This window comes from Lepisma saccharinum, chromosome 7, assembly GCF_977018435.1.
Source record: "Lepisma saccharinum chromosome 7, izLepSacc3.1, whole genome shotgun sequence".
In the NCBI taxonomy this organism is placed as follows: domain Eukaryota; kingdom Metazoa; phylum Arthropoda; class Insecta; order Zygentoma; family Lepismatidae; genus Lepisma; species Lepisma saccharinum.
In genome coordinates this window covers 14,054,612-14,075,940 of record NC_139235.1, presented here as the reverse complement: position 1 = coordinate 14,075,940, position 21,329 = coordinate 14,054,612, and the positions used below count along the sequence as shown (strand labels likewise).

General features: G+C 38.1%; 2 protein-coding genes across 5 annotated transcripts in view; one reads left to right on the top strand and one right to left on the bottom strand.

Moving 5' to 3' along the window:
- Nucleotides 1-11,776, top strand: part of Nox (NADPH oxidase) — a 390,569-nt gene extending 378,793 nt beyond the window's left edge. For 2 of the 4 annotated variants that reach the window (XM_083125014.1, XM_083125013.1), the window contains exons 15-18: nucleotides 786-1,092; nucleotides 4,035-4,244; nucleotides 6,241-6,444; nucleotides 8,814-11,776. In XM_083125014.1, coding sequence (XP_082981140.1) covers nucleotides 786-1,092; nucleotides 4,035-4,244; nucleotides 6,241-6,444; nucleotides 8,814-9,011 — 919 coding nt within the window. In that variant the 3' untranslated portion in view covers nucleotides 9,012-11,776. The remainder of the gene's footprint in view (nucleotides 1-785; nucleotides 1,093-4,034; nucleotides 4,245-6,240; nucleotides 6,445-8,813) is intronic. The other 2 variants (XM_083125017.1, XM_083125015.1) reach the window with 1 other exon arrangement.
- A 5,820-nt stretch (nucleotides 11,777-17,596) lies between these two features.
- LOC145990140 (sodium channel protein Nach-like) overlaps nucleotides 17,597-21,329 on the bottom strand; it is a 123,879-nt gene continuing 120,146 nt past the window's right edge. The window contains exon 11 of the mRNA XM_083125803.1: nucleotides 17,597-18,657. Coding sequence (XP_082981929.1) covers nucleotides 18,257-18,657 — 401 coding nt within the window. The 3' untranslated portion in view covers nucleotides 17,597-18,256. The remainder of the gene's footprint in view (nucleotides 18,658-21,329) is intronic.

The window sequence follows — 21,329 nt, the reverse complement described above, 5'->3', positions numbered from 1 at the left end:
TCGGAATACAATTGTCACTCACACTATTGAAAATCATTCCTAACCAAATATTGGATTAAGATATTGAAAATTGAATAGTTGTTGAGACATATGCACTTTCCAAAATCACAGTAAGATGAAAATGTACATCTTTGAATGTTTTAAATGACGTGACATCTGGTTTATCGTCATACCATCCACTGGGGATTTTTAAATTGTTCTTGCTTGTTTATATCAGGGTTGTTAAAGGTCCAGGAATGTTAAATCCGTTCAATTCCGGTCCAGGAGAGAAAATCAGCAAGTGTAAATGGGTTCTGGACCATAAAGAACCTTTTTATCTGTAAAGTATTTAAATTGAGTCCAGAAACCTTTTTTCCGGATCAATTTAAATATGGTCCAGGAACCTTTTTTTGAAATGAAACAATACCCAACTTGGACCAAATTTAAAGATCCATAAATTGTAAATAAATGAATTCCCATCTGAGAGAGAAAATCAGCAAAAGTGTAAATGGGTTTTGGCCCATAAAGAACCAGTCCAGGAACCTTTTTTCCACATGAATTTAAATACGGTCCAGGAACCTTTTTTCCGTATCAATTTAAATATAGTCCAATAACCTTTTTTCAATGAAATAATATGCAACTTGGACCGAATTTAAATTGTGCGAGGAAAAAAAAGGTTCCAGTTCTGTTGCGGAACCCTATAGAACCTATTAAAATGTATGTGTTCCTGGACCTTCAACATCCCTTGTTTATTATATAGCAAAGTATTATTCCCTGCATGATTTAAGAAATATATTTTTCTACAGATTGCGCGATTACATGAGATCTGAATCAGAAAAGAGCTTCGATGAAGCACAGATGAAGCGAGCTAGATTGCAGTCTCTAGGATTGGCTTATCTGAGTCCTCAGAACAAGTGCGTGGCTCAGAGTTTCCGCTACATGAGACACAAGCCTACCATAATCGCTTTCAAAACACCAAGCGTTGAGAGCTATGAAGCCATGTTCCACAAGAGCCCAGAGAAGGCCGTTGAAGAGGGGGGAATGATCATGACCAATGTCGACTCAAACAAGAAAGCCACACCTATCAACTATCCTTTTGGGAAACCTTTAGAGGTAAGTCTGTTCATTATTTTACAAGGCTCATTCAATATATAACCGGAAAGATGTTGTAACAAATATTTATTACAAGCACCAAAATGACTACAGTATATGTTTCAACATAGTCTTCCCTAGTTCAATGCACCTATGCCAGTGCTTGATAAGGGCACTGATTCCACAGGAAAAAAATTTTGGACGTGTGCTTAACTACTCATGCACCGCTGACTGGACTTTGTCGTCATTCTGGAACCCCGATCCACTTAGTGCATCTTTCAGTGGGCCAAAGGTGTGGAAATAGGAAGGTGCAAGATCAGGCGAATATGGAGGGTGGGGTAAGCACTCAAACTTTAGGTGCTCGATGGTAGACAATGTGACACTGGCAGTGTGTGGTCTCGCATTGTCATGGAGCAAAAGCACACCATGTCGCCTCTGCAGAATGGCTGGTTTCAGTTTTTCATGTAAAAGGTTGGAGTAGGTGGTCTGTTTACATTATGACCTCTGGGCATGTAATGTTCAAGAATTAGCCCCTTGTGGTCCCAAAACAAAGTTAACATAACCTTTCCAGCACTCCATTCAGCACGCACCTTCTTCGGTCTGGGAGACAAAGGATGTCGCCATTCCATTGTTGTCCTCTTACGTTCTGGTTCATAGAAATTAACCCAACTTTCATCTCAGGTGACATGTCAAACGTTTCGGAACCCACCTCGCACACACTTTCCTGAACCTCAGTATGCCATGACTGATTTGGTGGGCTGATCCTACACTTATTTCCATCTGGGAAGCAATTTCACTGGCAGTAATATGCCGGTTCTCCTGTATCCAGTCCTCCACTTGAGCAATGTTGCTTTCGGTGAGCAGTGACAGAGCGACCTGGACGTGTAGAATCTTCAACACTGGTTATGCCCTGTTTGAACTTCTCAGCCCACTCATACACTTGTGATCTACTCATACAGTTGTTACTGTACTGAATTTCTATCGGTTTCATGCTTTCACTCAACAAAAATCTAACAACACTTCGCTGCTCCAGCTTGGGGCACTCCTGTAAGGGTGCCGCAATCTTGTGTGTTTCCCAGCATCCCATGTGCGAGGCAGGTGTGACAGCCCCAGCTATGACGAGCTTACAGATGGTTTCACAATCATCACAACAATCACGGTCGTATTTCAGATTTTTTATACTACTTTTCCAGATATTTATTGAATGCAACTTCTATTTGTTTCTTGCAGAATGAATGTTTCATTTAAAATTCCCTATGCTATAAAGACACATTTAGGGGATGTGAGGGTAAGGTCCCACACATTCTTGATCTCTGAAAATTTTGGAAGTGATGTGATCAGCACCATGCTCCAGCCAACTTTATCCCTCAGGTATCCGTTGATTTGAGGTTGAGTGAACCCCAGAGCCACTTTATGCAGAGACAAGGCCAGAAAAATTTCAACCTTAGATCACCCACCCCAGGAATCGAACCTGGGTCTCCCATGTGACAGTCATACGCCCTACCGAGTAGACCACCGTGGATCCTGGCACAGAAGATTGACAACCTACAAACATTTTGACAGGAAAGCTCAGTCTTTTATTGATTGAATCCTCACCTGAGATCAAACTTGGGTGCTTCATCCCCCCCCCCCACACACACCCCCTGGGAACAAAAAACACAGTGGAAGCAATTTCGTCAGCAGGTAAAGTTGGCGGTCAATATTTTTGGGATGAAAGTGGCATCATTCTTGTGGATTTTCTGCCCAGTGCAGTGGTGTAACCATCAACAGTGTTCACTACTATTCTCAAACATGTGCACAATGCTCTCAAGAAAAAGTGGGCTGGTATTAAAGGTGTTCAGTTTCTGCGAGACTATGCATGGTCCCATACTGCCCACTACAACATTTGCACACTACAGGTATTACTGAGAAATCTTTCTACCCTGCTGTATTCAAGCATAAGTGTATTGATGTAGAGGGGGATTACATGAAAAAGGGTTCTGTTGTTGTGAAAAATCGAAAGTCCTGGTATGACTTGAGTAACCCTTGTATTTATGAAGAATACTGTAAAATTTAAACACTATTGATACATTTACTCAGCAAAAATCAGCAGTCATATATTAATAAGGTGACTGTCCCATATTAGGCAGGGCTCCCTTTTTTGAGTCTCTGTTCAGGTTTTTTTAAACTTAAAATGGGATGCCAAAATGTTCCTTTTTATGTCAATGACTTATCAGCATAGAATTAGTGCAACAATACACCTTCTCTACTATTACTATGTCATTGTTAGGTAGAAATTATTTCACATATCAATGTCGACAATGTGCCATATTACAATTTTCTTAAAATATTGAAGTTTCTTCTCTGTCCACCTGGAACTAAAGCCCTCACTGAACGAGTGTTTTTCTAAATGAATGATTTGTGGACAAGTGACAAGAATGCTCTTTCAGTACAAATTTTGAAAGCTATATTGATTTATAAACATGCGTAAATGTTTACAAAATAATATTTGAAAAGAAAATTTACTGAAGAAGACATATTGATTGGTAAAATATCAATGAAAAACTTCTAATTCTAAAGGACTGCTTCGTTGGAGTGCAGTACGTACCACAATATTATGTGTGTTATTTATTTAAATAGTTTTCAAACAGTGAATTTGTGACAAAGCAGTTTTTATATGAAAATTCATACATTTTGCCGTCCTGTTTTGTCCAGTTTTCCATCAGCAAAATATGCAAAATGTTCCCTTTTGTTGTTTTAAAAAACTGGTCACCTTAATATTAGTCTCTTGAAATCAAACAATGAATAATGGAAATGTATATTACTCAAATTGTCTTTGCGCTTTTTGGGGTCAATAATGAAATCTAATTAGTGCAAAGTACTTTTAAAAGTTCTCTGTGGTGCAATCAATAAATGGCACTACTCAAGTATGAAAGGAAGGTTCACAATAATTCATAACATAACAAATGTTCCATTAATTTCAGATTTTCATTGATGGTCCATACGGAGCTCCCTCAAGCCACATATTCAGTGCACAGCATGCTGTTTTAATTGGAACTGGAATTGGAGTTACACCATTTGCTTCAATACTTCAGTCCATTATGCACCGATATTGGAAGGCTAGGCACTCTTGTCCAAAATGCAAATTTTCATGGGCAAGTGACATTCCACCGACAGTGATGAACTTGAGAAAGGTATTTGTGAATTTAAACAAATAATAATAATAATAATATTCTAACAATCATAAATCTGACACATTTTCACTGCTTTGAGATTCCTAACAAGAATCATATTTTTGTTTCGGGAAAAGAAATACATGATAGCAAATTATTACACTGGAGTGAAGTACTCACTTTTCCATGCAATTGGTTTTCAAGAGAACTTCTATTAATTTTGATGCAATAGTTAATTAATAGTAATCAAAATTAATCAAACTTTCTAAAAGTAAGTTTCATAGATAAGTGAGGATTTCATTTCAGTATAATAAAAATCATATACAGGGTGTCCGGGCTATAGGTATACAAAAATAACTGCTTATATTGTCTCGTAGTGAAGCTCGGGCAATAGAACATCGCTCCCAGATTTTAGTAGTCCACTTGTACGATTATGCCTCCCTGATGGCGTAGTGGTATCGTCGTCGCCTTGTAATCAAGGGTTTCGATACCTGGTGGAGGCACATAGTGGTTCAGATCCCGCTTTAAACTGTAGGTCCAGTCCAGATTAGCCTTACTATGCATAAAGTGGACTTAAAACTCCAACTCAATCAATCACTTGTACGATCAACCGTGCTGTTGTCGCGCAATGCAGAAACTGCCTGGCCACCGAGATACCCAAATTTGTAACAAATATCCTTTTTGCATGGGGCTTCATTAAAGATGTTGTGTACAAGAGAAAAGTTGTGGATTTGGGCGATTTGAGACAGTGTATTGTTGTGTTAATAAAGCCTCAAATGCTGATCTATACTTGGCACGAGCTTGAGTATCGTTTGGATATCTGTCGAGCTACAAATGGTGCCCACACTGAGGTGTATCAACGTGCACACACAATTTCTGAGTTACTTTGTATAAAACTGGGACAAAAAGTTAATAAACTTTACAGAAGCTAAAATATATGCTTATTTTTGTATACCTATAACCTGGACATCCTATATATATGGTTTTTTCTCCATTCCAAACAACCATTTTTCTGCATGCATTCCAGTAATAACAGAAACTTTCATCATATCATTGAAGCAGTTGCTCAAATAACATTCCAAATGCTGGAAAACACTGGGCAAGAGCATGAGTTTTGTTTTGACATCTGCCAAGCTACATAAGGAATGATATAGAATATTGAGTTTTCTGATTATGAATTTCCTTATGAACATAAACATTAGCCTAGTCACTGTGAAGGACTTTTAATTCAAAGGAAGCGTCACACTGTAAATTGTTTGCGACAACCATTCATAATGCGCAGCTCTTCGTGGATGTATCCGATTAAAATCATGTGCAATGGAATGCGAACTTCTCTCCCTAGACATCACTTTGATCTTGATGCATTACCGATGCACTAAACAAATTTTAAGGCATTTTTTCTAACACCTCGAAAAGGAGCAAATTCGTACAAGGATTCAGTCATAACTTTTTGCTGGTTACAGATACGTCGAGAAAACCTTCACCATTGCATTTCTCGTGAAATTCTAGCCCTTCCCATTTAAAATTCTGAAGTTGAATTCAAGATGTCTGCCGACCGTGCAGGTGGCGTCAATGTGGTTCCCCCTTGGCCTGATAATGATTGGTCATCACCATTTCCACGTGGCATGCTGCAGTGGCCTTGTACCTGGGGTGTTAAGTGACTTTTTGAGCCACCCTGTACAATAAATTTTGTCTTGGTTAGCATTTTAAAGTTTATCAACATGGAAACAAGGCTTAACAGTGTTAGCATTGGAAGAGGTGGTTACAATACACGTCCACAAGAGACGTGGTGTAATTATAACATGTCATTCGAACACAATGGAATATTATAGAGAACGATGTGCTATGCCAGTCAGTTGTCTTATTAGACAGTAATTGTGGAATGAGCTATGCCTGTTGCTTGCCTGGAAAGGGTTAATAAGCCTTATAGCTGCTTGTAAAAGGTGTGTTCATTTTTTGGATATCTTTAGCCTGGACACCCTGTACATACACTCACGTCTTCTTATTTTTAATGCAGGTCGACTTCTTTTGGATAAACCGTGATCAGCGTTCCTTCGAGTGGTTCGTGAATTTGCTGTCTCAGCTGGAAATAGAGCAAGCTGAACTGGGAGGGGCCATGGAGAGGTTCCTTGAAATGCACATGTACATCACCAGTGCCTTACAGAAGACGGACATGAAGGCTGTGGGACTCCAGCTAGCCCTGGATCTCCTGCATGAAAAGGTTTATTTGTGATTTTATATTAATTCATTACATACAGAAATATCGCACAGCCAAATTAAGAGAAAAACACAGTTATTTGTCTTGGAGGGTATGATCATTTTTTTGTTGTTAATCAAGGAATAGACAGGTCTTCTACTTTTTTGGTGAGAGAGGTCTAAAAATGTTGGAAACAATGCAGAAGTTAGAGGATGATTATGAAATTCATGAAAATTATCCTAGGTGTGAGGGTTTTTTAAGAAAATTTTCTTAACTGGGTCCCTTGTGTTTCCCTACTTTGAGTACTGTTGTGGTAAAACACCATTCGTCCATTTTAGGACCTTTTTATTGGACTCTACCTCTTGAAATTCACAGAATCGGTAAAGGGCGGGGGTGAATTAGTGCCTGGTTTGGTTTCCATGTAAAGTGGCACTACTGACAATAGGAGGGTGGGGGTGTTACCCTTTTCAGGGGAGTGTGTCATAGGCTTTGGGAGGGGATATAAAGCAGGGTTGTTAAAGGTCCAAGAACTCATAAATTCTAATGGGTTCTATTGGGACCTGTAACCTTTTGTCTCGCAGAATTTAAATTTGGTCAAATTGCATATTTTCATTTTGATACTGAACTTTGACCATATTTAAATTGATCTGGAGAAAAAAGGTTCTGGGACCAAATTGAAATATTTTAAAGATAAAAAGGTTCTTCATGGTTCAGAACCCATTTATACTTGCTGATTCCCCTCTCCCAGACTGGAATTGAATTGATTTACAATTCCTGGACCTTTAACAACAATGATATAAAGTTTAATTTATATTATTAATGACTAATAGTTTGCGAGGAGATGTCTTGCTACTTCCTGTGCTTCCCCGATGGTGTAGTGGTAATGTCATCACCTTGTAGTCAAGGGGTCCTGGGTTCAATAGCCAGGCACACAATGGTACAGATCCCATTAAACCACAGGTCATCCCGATTAGCCTATCTGTGCATAAAGTGGCCTTCAAACAAAAACTCTTGTCGTTGCCTCTGCTACTTCCACCCTTTCCCTAAATGTTACCTGAGCATCGAGATACAGTCACGGACACTTCTGGGTTGTAATGATTGTATTGAAAGTAAATGGAGTCCTTACAATCCAGAAGTGTCCGTGACTGTACAAACGGCAACTAGACAGATAAACTAGCTACATTTATAGCATATCCATTTACATCTTACACATAAGTGACAGTCTCCATGATAGCATAGTGGTTATTTTTATCACCTTATGATCAAGTGGCTAATGGCTTCTCAGTTTAATTCAAGTGAGGGTGCATTTCATTGGCTTGGATTTCAGTTTAAATTGTAGATCAGCCTGTGTGTAATACAGTGTTTCTAAAAAATCACTCTTAGAATGTTAATAATAGGAACACACTTTAGAACAGAATGACAAACAGCAGATATGGTTCCCATGGGAAGTGAAGCTCAGGTGGTCTCCATCACATGTCTCGTGTGATAGTGTCTGTTGCTTTGTGGTGCACACATTGTTCTTCATAGTTTTCCACACGTATAAAACTGACAGTGTTAAATCAGGAGATCTTGGTGACTATTTGACACTTCTTATGTTTCTCGAAAGAAAATGCGTTTCCAACACTCAACGTAGACACTGCAGCATCAAATACAAAAAGTCCAGTTACATTATCTTCAATAGTTCTTCTGTTATTAACATTCAAAAAGTATAAATACTTTTTGGGACACTCGGTAGATATACAAACCATAAAGCCATGACACTTGTGATATCAGAGGTAACAAACTATATGGCACACATGCAACAATACAGTTTGTCTAAAAAAGAATACCCCGATTTCAAATAAATAATGAAAATGTGTTACAGGTACCCAACAAATTACAAAGTATTAAGTAGGTCCACAAGTTTCAATCACTGTATTATAAATGCTCTATGTGCCCTCCACCTGCTGCATGGATAACATCATGATGATTGATGAATTTGTTCCAAAAGCGTCTGAGCATCATCTTCCACAGAATTTACTGCAGCAGTGATATCCTTGAGCTCATCCAAGTCAATGGGTAATGGTAGAACAAAAGACACGTTGTTTTACATATTCCCACAAGAAAAGACACAGGGTGTAATGGTTTGCTGAATTGGAGAACACCTTCTGTTGCATAGATGCCATCTTGTGAACGACTAAGGTCAGGGTCTATTTGGGCACTACTAGTGGTATCTAGCGGTAGTCATTTAAAAACTCTAGATCACAGCAGTTCAAGTGGTGCAAGTTTCATTCGCTAGCCGTGCATGGTTGCACCGATACAAGGTTTTAAAATTGTGTCATTCTTTTTTAAACACATTGTATGTAAATGTTTGTGTGTGCTACATACAAAAATTGTCCTTTTGTACTTTTCAGGAAAAGCGAGATCTAATAACTGGATTGAAGACTAGAACAATTGCTGGCAGGCCTAACTGGGATAAAGTATTCAAGCAAATCCTTGACCAGAAGAAGGGGAAAGTGACAGTATTCTACTGTGGGCCTCCACAGCTAGGTCGCATCCTCAGAATAAAATGTGATCAGTTTGGATTCAGTTTCCGCAAGGAAGTATTCTGAACATATTACAAGATAAAAGACTGTTATAAAGGCATATGAAAGAGTTCCTCAAAATGTGCAATAATAAGACATTTCTCTTTGATTTCATTTAACAAACCATTTCTAACAGATTCATATAATTTAATTCACAGTACAAGTATAGAAAATTGCTTCCCTTTTGAATACCAGAAACCACGGAAAGTGTCTCTCAGGAGACATAACTTTGTTGCCGCATAACAATGAAAGTAACAATGCCCCACCAAAAAAGTTAATCTTTATAAGCAAGGAGTATTACATTAACAGTTTATGAAAACGGAAGTTTAGGGTGGAGTTGCATTCCAAATTACAGCACTTCAAAATTACTCATATTTCACTTTTCACAAAAAAATGGAGGGTACATTCTCAAAATTCCAGTATTCATTTCTTAAGGCTTACTTCAACATATGAAAAAAACACTGATCAAAAAATTAAACCAGCCAATTATAACTTTTTTGTCTGAATTTAAAAATACTGGCTCTTAATGAAATTAGCAATAGGTTGATTTCCTGGACTTTCCTAGTTCAGTGTGAATCCTGCAAATAATGACAATTTTCTTCCAACTGTATATGTAGCTTATACATAAGACAACTTCACCTACTTGCAGGGGATGTGGGGTGCTCTTTCATCACTCGTCCCAAAGTGAGCAAAAAATTGGTTGATACTGCCAGCTTCTCTAGCTCTTATGTCCACTGCTCCAGAGCGACCAATCTGTTCACTGTCAGCAAGATCTACAAGGTACAACTTGCCCTTTTTTAACATCTCTTCACCTTGAAGGGAGTTTACCTTTATGTGGACAGTGATAGGAAAGACTGTATGCGATCTACTGAAATAGAAAGAACAATCTAGATTAGCAATATGTCAACTGCGTGCTTTCTGATTAACTTTTACAAAGAAATATATTTTTAAACGAGGTTTATGATACAAAATGGTATGTGCTGCAGTGGCGTATGCTGAGTCCAAGACTTGGATTATCTCACTATGACACATGGTCCTAGGCCATGGAGGAAGGGAGAAGAAGACTTGCATAAGCTGCTGGTATAAGTCTTTAATGTCAAATAAGACACATACATTTTGACGTCTTTAAGGAAGCCATGTTGCCATCCCCATGAGAGGCAGGTTGCCAACTTCTAAATTGTAAATCTAATATTGATGAAATTAGCGAAGATGAAAACTCTGCTAGTTCTGGTTGCAATGTTGATTCCCGTTTGAACAAAAATTATAAGACTTCCATAAACTTTTGGATGAGCTTTTACACCCCTTTCCCACTATATAGCATTTCATTTCCTTACTGCTACTATTATTATTATTATTGTGCATTTTGAAGGTACTCTTAAGGGATCAAGCTCCTGAGTTGTATATAGATATTCAAAGTTTCCGCAGATTTGATTCACATTGAATTTTACTTTATTTTTTAAAAGATATAGTCTCTAAAAATAAATGTAGATGCTCTGAAATATGTATTGAGAAATGCAGATTCAAGAAATGGACAACATTTTAAACATATGTCTGTTTTCAGAATTTGCACAATGGTTTGTACTGTAATATAATATATTGAAATGTTGTACAGTGTTTTGAATATTCACAAGGAAAGCATTCCTTTTTACTGAGATGTAATCTTGCTTAGAAATGTATGTATATTATTTTTTATTTAAGTAGAACTTTTTAAATGTATATTTATGTATATTTTGATACAGAAGGATTTTGAATATTTTGCTACAAGTATGTAAAAAAGAGAAGAGCTTATGCAACGAAGATTTTTTGTAAAATGTAAATCTATTAATATTGATGAAATTGTGTTTTCTATGCTTGTACTCTTAATTAAAAATCTTGTGATATAATTTTATAGGGCAGCATATGACATATTGGAGTGTTAAGAATTTTATATATAGTCCCAACAAGTTAAAGAAAGAATCTTCAATGCTTTCAATATTATACTTCCGTTTTTGAAATGGTTATTGAACATCATTGTATAATGAGAACAGTGCTTTGTGTACTTATATACTGTAAAAGTAGCATTTGTTATTCAGTAATACATTCAAAATCTACAATTTAGTAAAATGTAAGTCTGCATATGTGCACTAGCTTTATCGTTTTAATGCATAGTGTGTAGCTTAAAGTTTGAATTAATTTGTAAATAATATATTTTGTAACAATTATTCTGTCTTATAGTTAATTATATTTTTAGCAATAATCTTTATCTTACACATGCTATCATATTTTGAGAGATTGCAAATAATTGTCTTTATGTTATGAAAATAATTTGTATAATAATGTTAGAAGTTTTATAATTTGTTTGAAATGTCCTCAAAAATATGAGGGCTAGTGAAAAAAGAATGAGAATGAATTTTTTACTTATGAAATACATAGGCAGGGTCCAGGTTGATATGGTCTTTTTCGAAGTAGTCCCCATCAAGTTGTATACACTTGGCCCAACGTGTTTGCCAGTCTTGGAGGACGTGCTGGAGCCAGTCTTTTGACATATTCTTCAGAACAGCCTCTGCCTTCTTCAGAACAGCCTTTGATGAGTCGAAACACTTGCCCCGCAGCTCAGATTTCAGATGAGGGAGCAAAATAGAAAGTCACACTGAGCAAGATCTAGGCTGTATGGAGGGTGCAGGACACATTCAATGTTTTGTCAAGCCAGATATTGGGCAACAACGTTGGAAACGTGAGGACGTGCATTATCCTGGTGTAGGCGCCAACCAGATGGATGCAGCTCAGGGTGTCTCATGTGCAAGTGATCATGCAGAATGGTGAACGCACTAGCATGGGAAATGTGAAACACGTGTTATTCGGCGATCTTCCCGAACAATGACTGCAGCTGTGTTAACCATGATCTCATTCCCTACAGTGGCCAGAGCACCCGCACCACCCTGCTTTGTGGTCGAAACATGGCCCTCATTAAACTGTTTGAACCACAGACATGTGGTTGATTGTGGAAGGAGATCTTCGCCGTATGCCTGCTGCAACATTTCGTATGCTTCCCTGGCGGATTTCTGCAGACAGATGCAAAATTTCAAAGCTTTGTACTGCTCCTCAGGAACAGACTCCATTTTCCGTATGCGACTTCTGACAATTTGTGTTTTCTTTGTGCAGTGTTGCCAGATGCATGTGCATACCAGGGGTGTATAATAGTAATTAAAATAAGGGGGGCGTTTGCTGGTTCGAAATCCGGTCTTACGTTAATTAAGGCATGGATGTTCATTCATGTAATAGAAATTTAAATGTACCATTAGAATTAGACACGTTATTATTCATCGTGTCGATGGTCCAAGAATTCGGTCGATGGAGAAGGACGATCAGGTTCCTTATACATCGGTCTTCATATACGAGCCAAATATTGTTTTTACAAGTAGGAATCAGAAATCAAGACACTGAACACTGAAACATGTTATGACATAATATTTAATGCATTACTGTTGACATACTTACGACAACTTGTCGCTCGCCTACACAAGACAAAACACTCGCGGACCCATGATGCACCGGGTCAAAACAAGTTATCAGCGCAGACCGCTGATGGTCGACGTTGCACGTAAACACTTTACTCTAGCACCATTGTCTAACCAGTTAAACATTAAGTTTGAAATCTCAAAGCTAGGAATCTAGACTTGGTCAAGAGAAGAGAAAACAATTTCTCTCTGACCTGCAAAGGTGTTGAAACGAGAGTCTCGATCTGAAAGTTTTAACTGTTAATCTTGCACTGTGTCTCTAAGAAAATGTGAATGTCGAACTGTGTCTGTCAAGTTCTTACTTCCTCTTTTTCCCCAAAGTTCCTCGTTCTCGGAAGAATTGTTCCTTTTCTCTATTGGTTGTCGAACTTTTGACTCCTCCTACACGTGGTCATTTCTGCCTCGAAGGGTGATAATGCTTACAGTGAAGGGTGATAAAGGGGGAAAGTCTTCATTGGGATTTTAAATTTTAAAATGCCCGAAGTTCCGCGCGATTAGCTCCATCTGGGCTTGAATTTATGTTGACGTGAGCCGAATTTGGACCAGGACAGACATGGATGGATATGAGTTTTTATTGCAGGACACACTGGTTCCTTCATCTTGAAGTAGGGGCTTTGCGGGAAAGAATGCTGGTATCTTGAGGCAGCTGTTTGTTTATTTTATTCAGTCATTGTTCAATTGATGCAAAACTAATTCCAGAAAGAACGATATTATTCTAGGGTTGGCACTGCTGTTTCGAAAGCCATGCCAACCCTCTGCCCGAGCCTCTTCCATCCTGCTGAGTAGGTCATTCAATCATTGTGAAAAGTTGAAACTATCCCTTCGTTTATCACAGTATTAGAGTGAGAGTCCGAAGCCGAGGGTAGTAAAACGTGTTTATGAATTTCGGGTATTTTCTGTTTGAATATTTGGAAAATATTTGATGAATGTAATTCATTTACAAACGATAAGTTATGTTTGTATGATACTTTTTTTAAAATTCTATTTTCACTTAATCAAAATGGCTTTCTTCTTCCTCTGACTGCATGATCAACTACTTCTGATGTGCTTATACCTTACAACCAAAATTCGTACTTCAAGTTGTTGTTTTTGTACAGAACCACTAAATATTTTTCTTACAAGCTGCCACTGGTGCATACACACTTGTAATTTTATCTGCTGATTCGACGAGACACGTTCTTCTTGCACAAATTTGTTTCACTGCTGCATGTTCACTGTGATATATATATAAAAATAATTTTCACTCTCTTTTGACTAGCCCTCATACTTCAGATAGTGTATGCTCTATGTGTAGCTTTATTTGTAAAAGTTTTTCTTTTAAATTTTCTTGAATTGCTTCCAATAACACACTTACTTAGATGGGATATGTGGGAAGGAATTTGAAGAAAAAGTTGTATTTGCAATCACTTTACTCAGCCAAATAACATGGTTGAATTCTCTACTTATACAAGGACCTACCCAATAGGTGGTGACAATATCACCTTATAAAAGGGTCCTGGGTTCAATACCTGGTGGAGAGACAAAGTGGTTTGAACCCCACTTTAGGCTGTAGGACCAGTAACTTTTAACCTACCTGTGCTTAAATTTTACACAAATATATAACAATTCTGTGTAACTTTTTGAAAAATTACTTTGTTTATCAATTTCAGTGACAGTGTTACCATGAACATTTTATTCAGGGTGGTCCATAAGTACAGAAAGGTCAATTTGAAGCAAATGTGGATGGTGAAACACTAGGAATAAAACATGCAAATACATGATACATTGAAGTGTAAAAACCAGATAGAGTATGTGACCAACAGGGTGGCCATCTTGGACTATACTCTTTTTTTTTTTTAATTGGAGGTGGGCATATGAAATATGAAAATGGGGTTTCAATTTTGTGTAACTTTAATTCTAAAGCTGTTTATTGATAAATTTGGTTTATTTTACTTTGCATTTCCGCCGCTTTTGGCTAATTGCGAAGATGAGGATGAGTGATGATAGGATGAAATTGATTAAGGGGAAGTCGCAAAGAACACCCACGCCCAGGATGGGATTCGAACTCAGGACCCCTGGCATCATAGTGCACTATCCTAACAACTCCAGCATGGAGGCTGGCAAAAGCTGTTTATAACTGTTGGTAGAGGCTCTGAAGTGCAATTGCTACAACTGTGTGTCCCATGGCTGTACACTCCTGTTCAGATAAAGTGGCACATATTTCAACTGTTACTCTAAAAAGTATACCACATACTCTATGTGATCAGAAGTATCCGGACACTCACCTGAAAATAAAGTACAAGTTTGGGCAACTCTCCATCGGGAACACTGCCAGTCAATACAGTATTGGCCCACCCTTAGCCTTGATGACAGCATTCACTCTCACAGGCATACTTTCAATCAGGTGCCGGAAGGATTCCTGAGGAATGGCAGTCATTCCTCGCAGAGCGCCAAAATGAGAAGAGGTATTGATGTGGATCGGTGTGGTCTAGCATGAAGTCGGCATTCCAAAACATCCCAGAGATGTTCTATAGGATTCAAATCAGGACTCTGCGCAGGCCAGTCCATTAGTGGGACGTTGTTGTCGTCATACCACTCCCCCACAAGCCCTGCAGTATGGACGGGTGCTCGGTCATGTTGAAAGACACAATGGTCATCCCCAAACTGGTCTTCAACGGTAGGCAGCATGAAAAGCTGTTAAAATGTCAATGTAAGTTTGTGCCGTGACATTGCCATGTAAAGCAGCAAGGGGGTCAAGCCCCCTCCTGGAGAAACATGACCACACTGTAACCCCGCCACATCCGAATTTCACTGTCGGCACTATACAGGCTGGTATATGTCGTTCACCAGGCATTCGCCACATCCACACCCTACCATCAGATCGCCACTTTGTGTACTGTGATTCATCACTCCACACAATGGCTTTCCACTGTTCTATGGCCCAGTTTCGACGTTCCTTGCACCACACGAGGCGGCGTTTGGCATTTTTCTGTGTGATGTTTTACTTATGGGCAGCTGCTCGGCCATGGAAACCAAGTTGCCGCACCTTGCGCAAACAGTAATGGTGCTTGGAGTAGATCCTGATGCAGTTCGGAATTCATGTGTGATGGTGGCGATGGATGATTGACGATAATGCTACACGACCCTCTTCAACACTTGATGGTCTCTGGAGGTCAACATGGGAGGTTGGCCTGCACGCTTGTGGGTTGTACATATCCCTTCACTATAACATCGGAAACAGTGGACAGAGGGATGTTTAGGAGGGTGGAAATCTCACACAGACTTCCTACACAAGTGGCACCCAACCAACTGACCACGTTGAAAGTCTGTGAGTTCCTCAGACCATCCCATACTGCTGTCTCACACTGTCTGCAGACTACTGAGTTCGCTGACTATGTGTTCCACGTGGTAGATTGCAGTACTGTGTCACCCTCGATGATAAACGCATGTTTCGCGGTGTGTCCGGATACTTTTGATCACATAGAGTATGTGAACAGGAGTGTACAATGTCAACAACCTTCTGTGAATCATGCCAGTGCATTGCTGAAATCGATAGGCAAATGAAGTAATTTTTAACTAAAGTCACATTGAATTATTTTATATTTGTGGAAGATAAAAGTCTTAAGTACGCTAATGTGTACGAAGTGTAACCAAAAAGTATCAAGACAGTTTACAGAAGATACTACTATATTTCACTGCAAACTTTTAATCCTCCTCATGCACCTATGCACTTTTTTTTTTTTTTTTTTTGTTTCTGTCACTTGTAGTCATATTATTATACACTAGCAATTTTCATCTAAGGATGAAGTTGCAGGAAGCAGGATTGGGTGAGTAAAAAGGGGTAAACAACGTTATATAAACAGTGTCAGTAATCGTTATCACATCTCATCCTTTTATTCTATACACAGGAATATGTATGTAATTTTATGTACAGGATGATTCAAAAAGATCTTGACACTTCACAACATAACTCTTAGTTTCACTTCAGCAAAAATGTTGATGCAGGTAGAAAATTCATTTTGTGCGATTGAATTCTGCAAAACAAACTCTGTCACCATGGTACAAAAATGCACTATGTTACAAAAACTAATCTAATACAAACAACTCAATTGATAAGTACATCATATCAATCATAAAAGTGCTATTTATAATAATACTTCACAATCTGCATATTAGTATTAATTTAATGAAAATGCAACTATTTACAAAAAAAAAATGGATAAGTGTGTGTGCATCACAGTATTTACAGATATGTTTTTAGGATATTCCATAAAGAAGGCAAAGGATTAATTTATTTACCTACTTAATTAATGAATGAATTTCACTAATTTTTATTTAGTGAAGAAAACTGCACTTTTACACACTTATAAAACAGATATATGAATTCATGAAAACAAAATGGCTGAATTTACACTAAGTTACAAACTATTTATGGAAATAATCTAAACTAATACCTTGAGAAAATTATCAGCCATTTCACCTACTTACCGTTACAGTTAGAGCCAAAATTATCATAAATTGGGCCTTTGTGAAAAATTTTAGGGGGTGTGTGTGTGGATAAATCACAGTGTATCACAGTCTCTCAAGTCTCGTGCAAAGAACACAATTTTGAATTATTAGAGGTGATTCTCCTCACCCACATGCATAGACTTATGAAGCATATGCTTTTTGAAATAAAATAGTTTTACGGGGCCTCCCTGATGGCACAGTGGTAGCGTCGTTGCTTTGTAATCAAGGGGTCCCGGGTTTGATACCTGGTGGGGGCACATGGCACAGTGGTTCGGATCCCACTTTAAACCGTAGGCCCAGTCCCGATTAGCCTTACTGAATAAAGTGGACCTTAAACACCAACTCTACCAAAATAGTTTTACTTACTGGCATACCCAGATGGGAGTCATAATAATCATTTTGGCCAGAGTTTCACGAGAAAAGAATGTTAACACTGCAGAGCATGTGCAAGCAGCGTAACGCCGTTCGGACACAACTAATTGTGATATTATTGCAAATTTTTGTTGGATGGATGAGTCCTTGCAGGAATTCTCTTGTGCAAGTGCCATCTCCAACTCGTTACAATGGCCAGTCATGGACGTCTGGAATGGGGGGGGGGGGGGTGCCAGGCATGACCCCCTGGAAAATGAGTCAACCAAAAAATTATATATTTCACACACAATTTCATTTCAGTCAGAATGTGTTAAATATTGCATGAATAAATGCAAATTTAAACAAGGTTTTTAGAGGGAACAACACTATTAGGGGGGGGAAATGTGCTTTGTTTGCCCCCCCCCCACCTTGGAAAAAAATACCTTCCTTGCCCCTCCCTGGAAAAAAAAACATGTGCACGTCCATGTGCCCAGTTGCCTCGACCTGTGCTACTGTCAAAACGTTAGAAACGAGCTGAGTGACCAAGCAAACAAACACGTTTTTCTGAAAATGAATTTTAAGCAAAATATTTCAGCGAGTGCCATGCTGCCTGTGCATGTTATGGCATGACAGAAAAAGCAGGCACGATAGTGCAAAACCATGCTACATTCATTTCGTGAAGAAACCAAAGGTAATTATTATAAAAATATAAAGCGATCCTTACAGATGTTTAGCCAAATGTTCAGTGGTGTGTAAAATGAGAAAATAAAATAATGTTACTGAAACATTAATACATTATTTGTGATTATATGTCAGTGAGAGCAACGCATGTGCACTGTGATGTTAAGTGCCAGGAAAGATGGTAAAATATAAAAATAACTGCCAAAAACCAGAAGAAACATCTTTTCAGATTCTTGTGAATCCTACTGGTTAATCCTAACGCAGATAAAACAGAGATGGAGTGATGTAATCTTGTCTCCTGACGGAAGCTGGTTCCAGCTTCACGTCGGTGAATCTCCTGGGAGCTGCAAATTTACTTCTGAAGTCAATCAGAGACAAGATACCAGTTACTCTGGGTTCATGCATGTTTTTCTGCTCGCTTCTAGCTATCCAGAGGCTTGGTTCAATGCACACACTTTCAGCACGTTCAACAACATTTCTTCCTCTTCTTCTGGTAGCATTCGGGTCATGAGATGCATTGAGTGAAGGATGCTTTTTGTGATCTTTTCTACCCTTGCATATGTAGAAAAACAATCTCAAAGTGAAAAAGTATACAAACTCCACTATGGAGAGTATACTGCCGCCCATGAAGAAACATGCTGTTCCTCCCAGAGACACTAAAAAAAGAAAGAAGCATGATTCTACATTGTTTACCTAGTAGCAATGGAAAAAAAGTAGAGCTTAGCTGATATTCGTACTATATATTGATATTGACGGATACCATGGGGACAAGAAACTATCATTGTGTGGAAAGTTACATAAGTGAGTTACAGTTAATAATTTAAAAAGTAACTCGGTCACAGTTACTTTCCACTGGAAATATTCTTGAAAAGCATTTCTCTCCCTGGTAAGTGTTTGTCTATCTGGAAAAAAAAAGTTTTGTATGTTGTCCCCCCCTACAATAAAATTAATATTTAAAAAAAAAACATTTTAAAGTAGTGACGTGCAATTCTCTTATTGTTTTGTTTCATATAGTTCGTACCTCAAGTAATTTTGTAACTTTTATACAATGTTCTTTTTTTCCTTTTTTTTTTTTTGCTGCCTTTTACATGATCTACATTTTACTTGTACAGTATTAGTATATGCTACCGTTATGCACAATAGAAAACAAAGATGCAAAATCAATAATGCAAGTGTAACCTTACTGCCAACAAGAAAAAATTGTACCGTATTTGCCAGAGTATAAGATTCAGTTTTTGATTGCCTTCATTTCTGAAAATTTTCTCTGTTCAGAGTTAAATGACTTCTTTCTTGCTTCCTTGTGGTGTGTGACGAAGATGATTAAAGTGTTTCCTTAACTAGTAAGTTTAAGTACGTTATTTGTTGAAAGTAGTCCTTCATATTACCTTATATTTACTGCAAATTAATTATAAATTCAGTGATAAAAACTTTTTCCTTAAACAATGTGTGCTGCTTATGCATCTGCAAATACGGTAATTGTCCTGTGAAAACCAGAGGGACATAACTTCCAATGTATCAAATTTGCAGGAGAGAGGAAACAGGGTGCCGTAGCTTGCTGTGCTAACAAGTACCACTCTGTTACTGAGGACCCTCACAAGGAGAAGCCTTGTGCTTCTCCATCCACATTTCTTGCCTGGCTTCGCAATGCGGAACCCCTTTCGCTGAATTATGCAAATCTACATGTAAACTTAGTGACCAGATAATTGTTTACAACTGTAGGTTTGCCACAGTTTTGCTGCACCAACCTGCCTTTTTCTTGACAAAATATACATTTCCACTTTCACCAGAGCTCAAGTTGTTGGGCAAGGCATATGGTGTACATGTCTGGAAGAAAGTCACTATATTTCAGCTAAATACATGCTTAGAATCTCGCTAAACCTAATAATGGAATATCGACTTCACGTGTAAAAGTAATAACGAGAAGGGAATCTCAACAGCAGTTGGATATGGGAAGAGAAGCAATTATCAGGGGTGAGTTTTTATGTGATACTTGACTTTATCATTGACTAGTGATTAAAAAAGAAATATTTTTTTAAAAAAGTAATCAAATTACTGCACAAATAATACATAATTACAATACAATTTAATAACACATGTATAACTATCAAACTGACACTAAGAAAGCAATAACAAATGGTAAATTCCCACAGCCACCTATTGTAATAGATTTCTACATGAAAACAGTTAAAATTTTACTGTAAGAACTGGTAACGGTCAGTATATTAAACTGAAGTATAGTTTGTCAAGTTTCAAATTTCTTGCTTGTCCTTTCTTTCTACTTTCAAGAACCTACTTTTAGTGCACTACTACAAAAATGTTGACTTTTTCCATACAGCAAATTTCCCTGACTTTTCCAGGATTTCCAGACTGATAGACACCCTGAACCAAAAATTTTGAAAACCCGATTGTTAAATTTTCAAGTACGGTGCCAGTGAAAATTTCGAAGTGTGTTAGTATTAGTTCAAGGGGTTATCAGATAAGCCCCAAATTTTCCAAAGATGCTCTCAATGACTAAAATATTATTTTCATCATTTACGCAACTACTATTAAGAAAATTACAAAGTCTAAAGTTTCCATGCTTTGAAAATGACATTGTTCACACTGTTGTTTTCAGGCAAAAAATTTTATTTTGGGCAAGATCCCACCAGGATATATGAATGATGCGTTTGCTGCCCGGTAGGACCCTGATTGTCTCCCTGGAATGGATTGTGTCGCTACAGGGCAAAGTTCACCGCGATCCTCTTGGGAGTTGTAAAGAAAACACAGGCACACACACTGATAACTATAACTATGTATTATAAGGTATATGCACATAACACTTGATTACACTTCCCATGCACTCCTGTCTAGGGAAAACTGTTTACACGAAGTTGCATCTGGTGTTACAACAACGTGCCACTAATGAAACGTAGCCATGTTGGGCTTACAGTATCCATAATTGTCCGCGACGGTTTCTGGCTGTGTCCCGAGTGGCCTCTCTACGCACACTGGCTGGAAGTAACTACCGCGCTAAAATGGCGGCAACTAGACACCGCGCTAAGATTGAATTAGCCAATGGGAGTGCAGGTTACTTAAGGCATTTGAAATACACAAATAAACAATTGAAGCTATATGCAATATAAAATATATAAAGAAATAATAAACATGGTTACTTTTATAGATAAATCTCCAACATACTCCCCCCCGTTGGAATGTTCACATCCAACCTAACACTAGGGGATACATTGTCAATGTTTTAGCTCATGGAGCGTCTTCTTCCCAATGTGGTAAAGGCACAATTTTGCTTAATGCTCTCTTGTAGATTCCGTCTCTAGTACGAACGGTGACT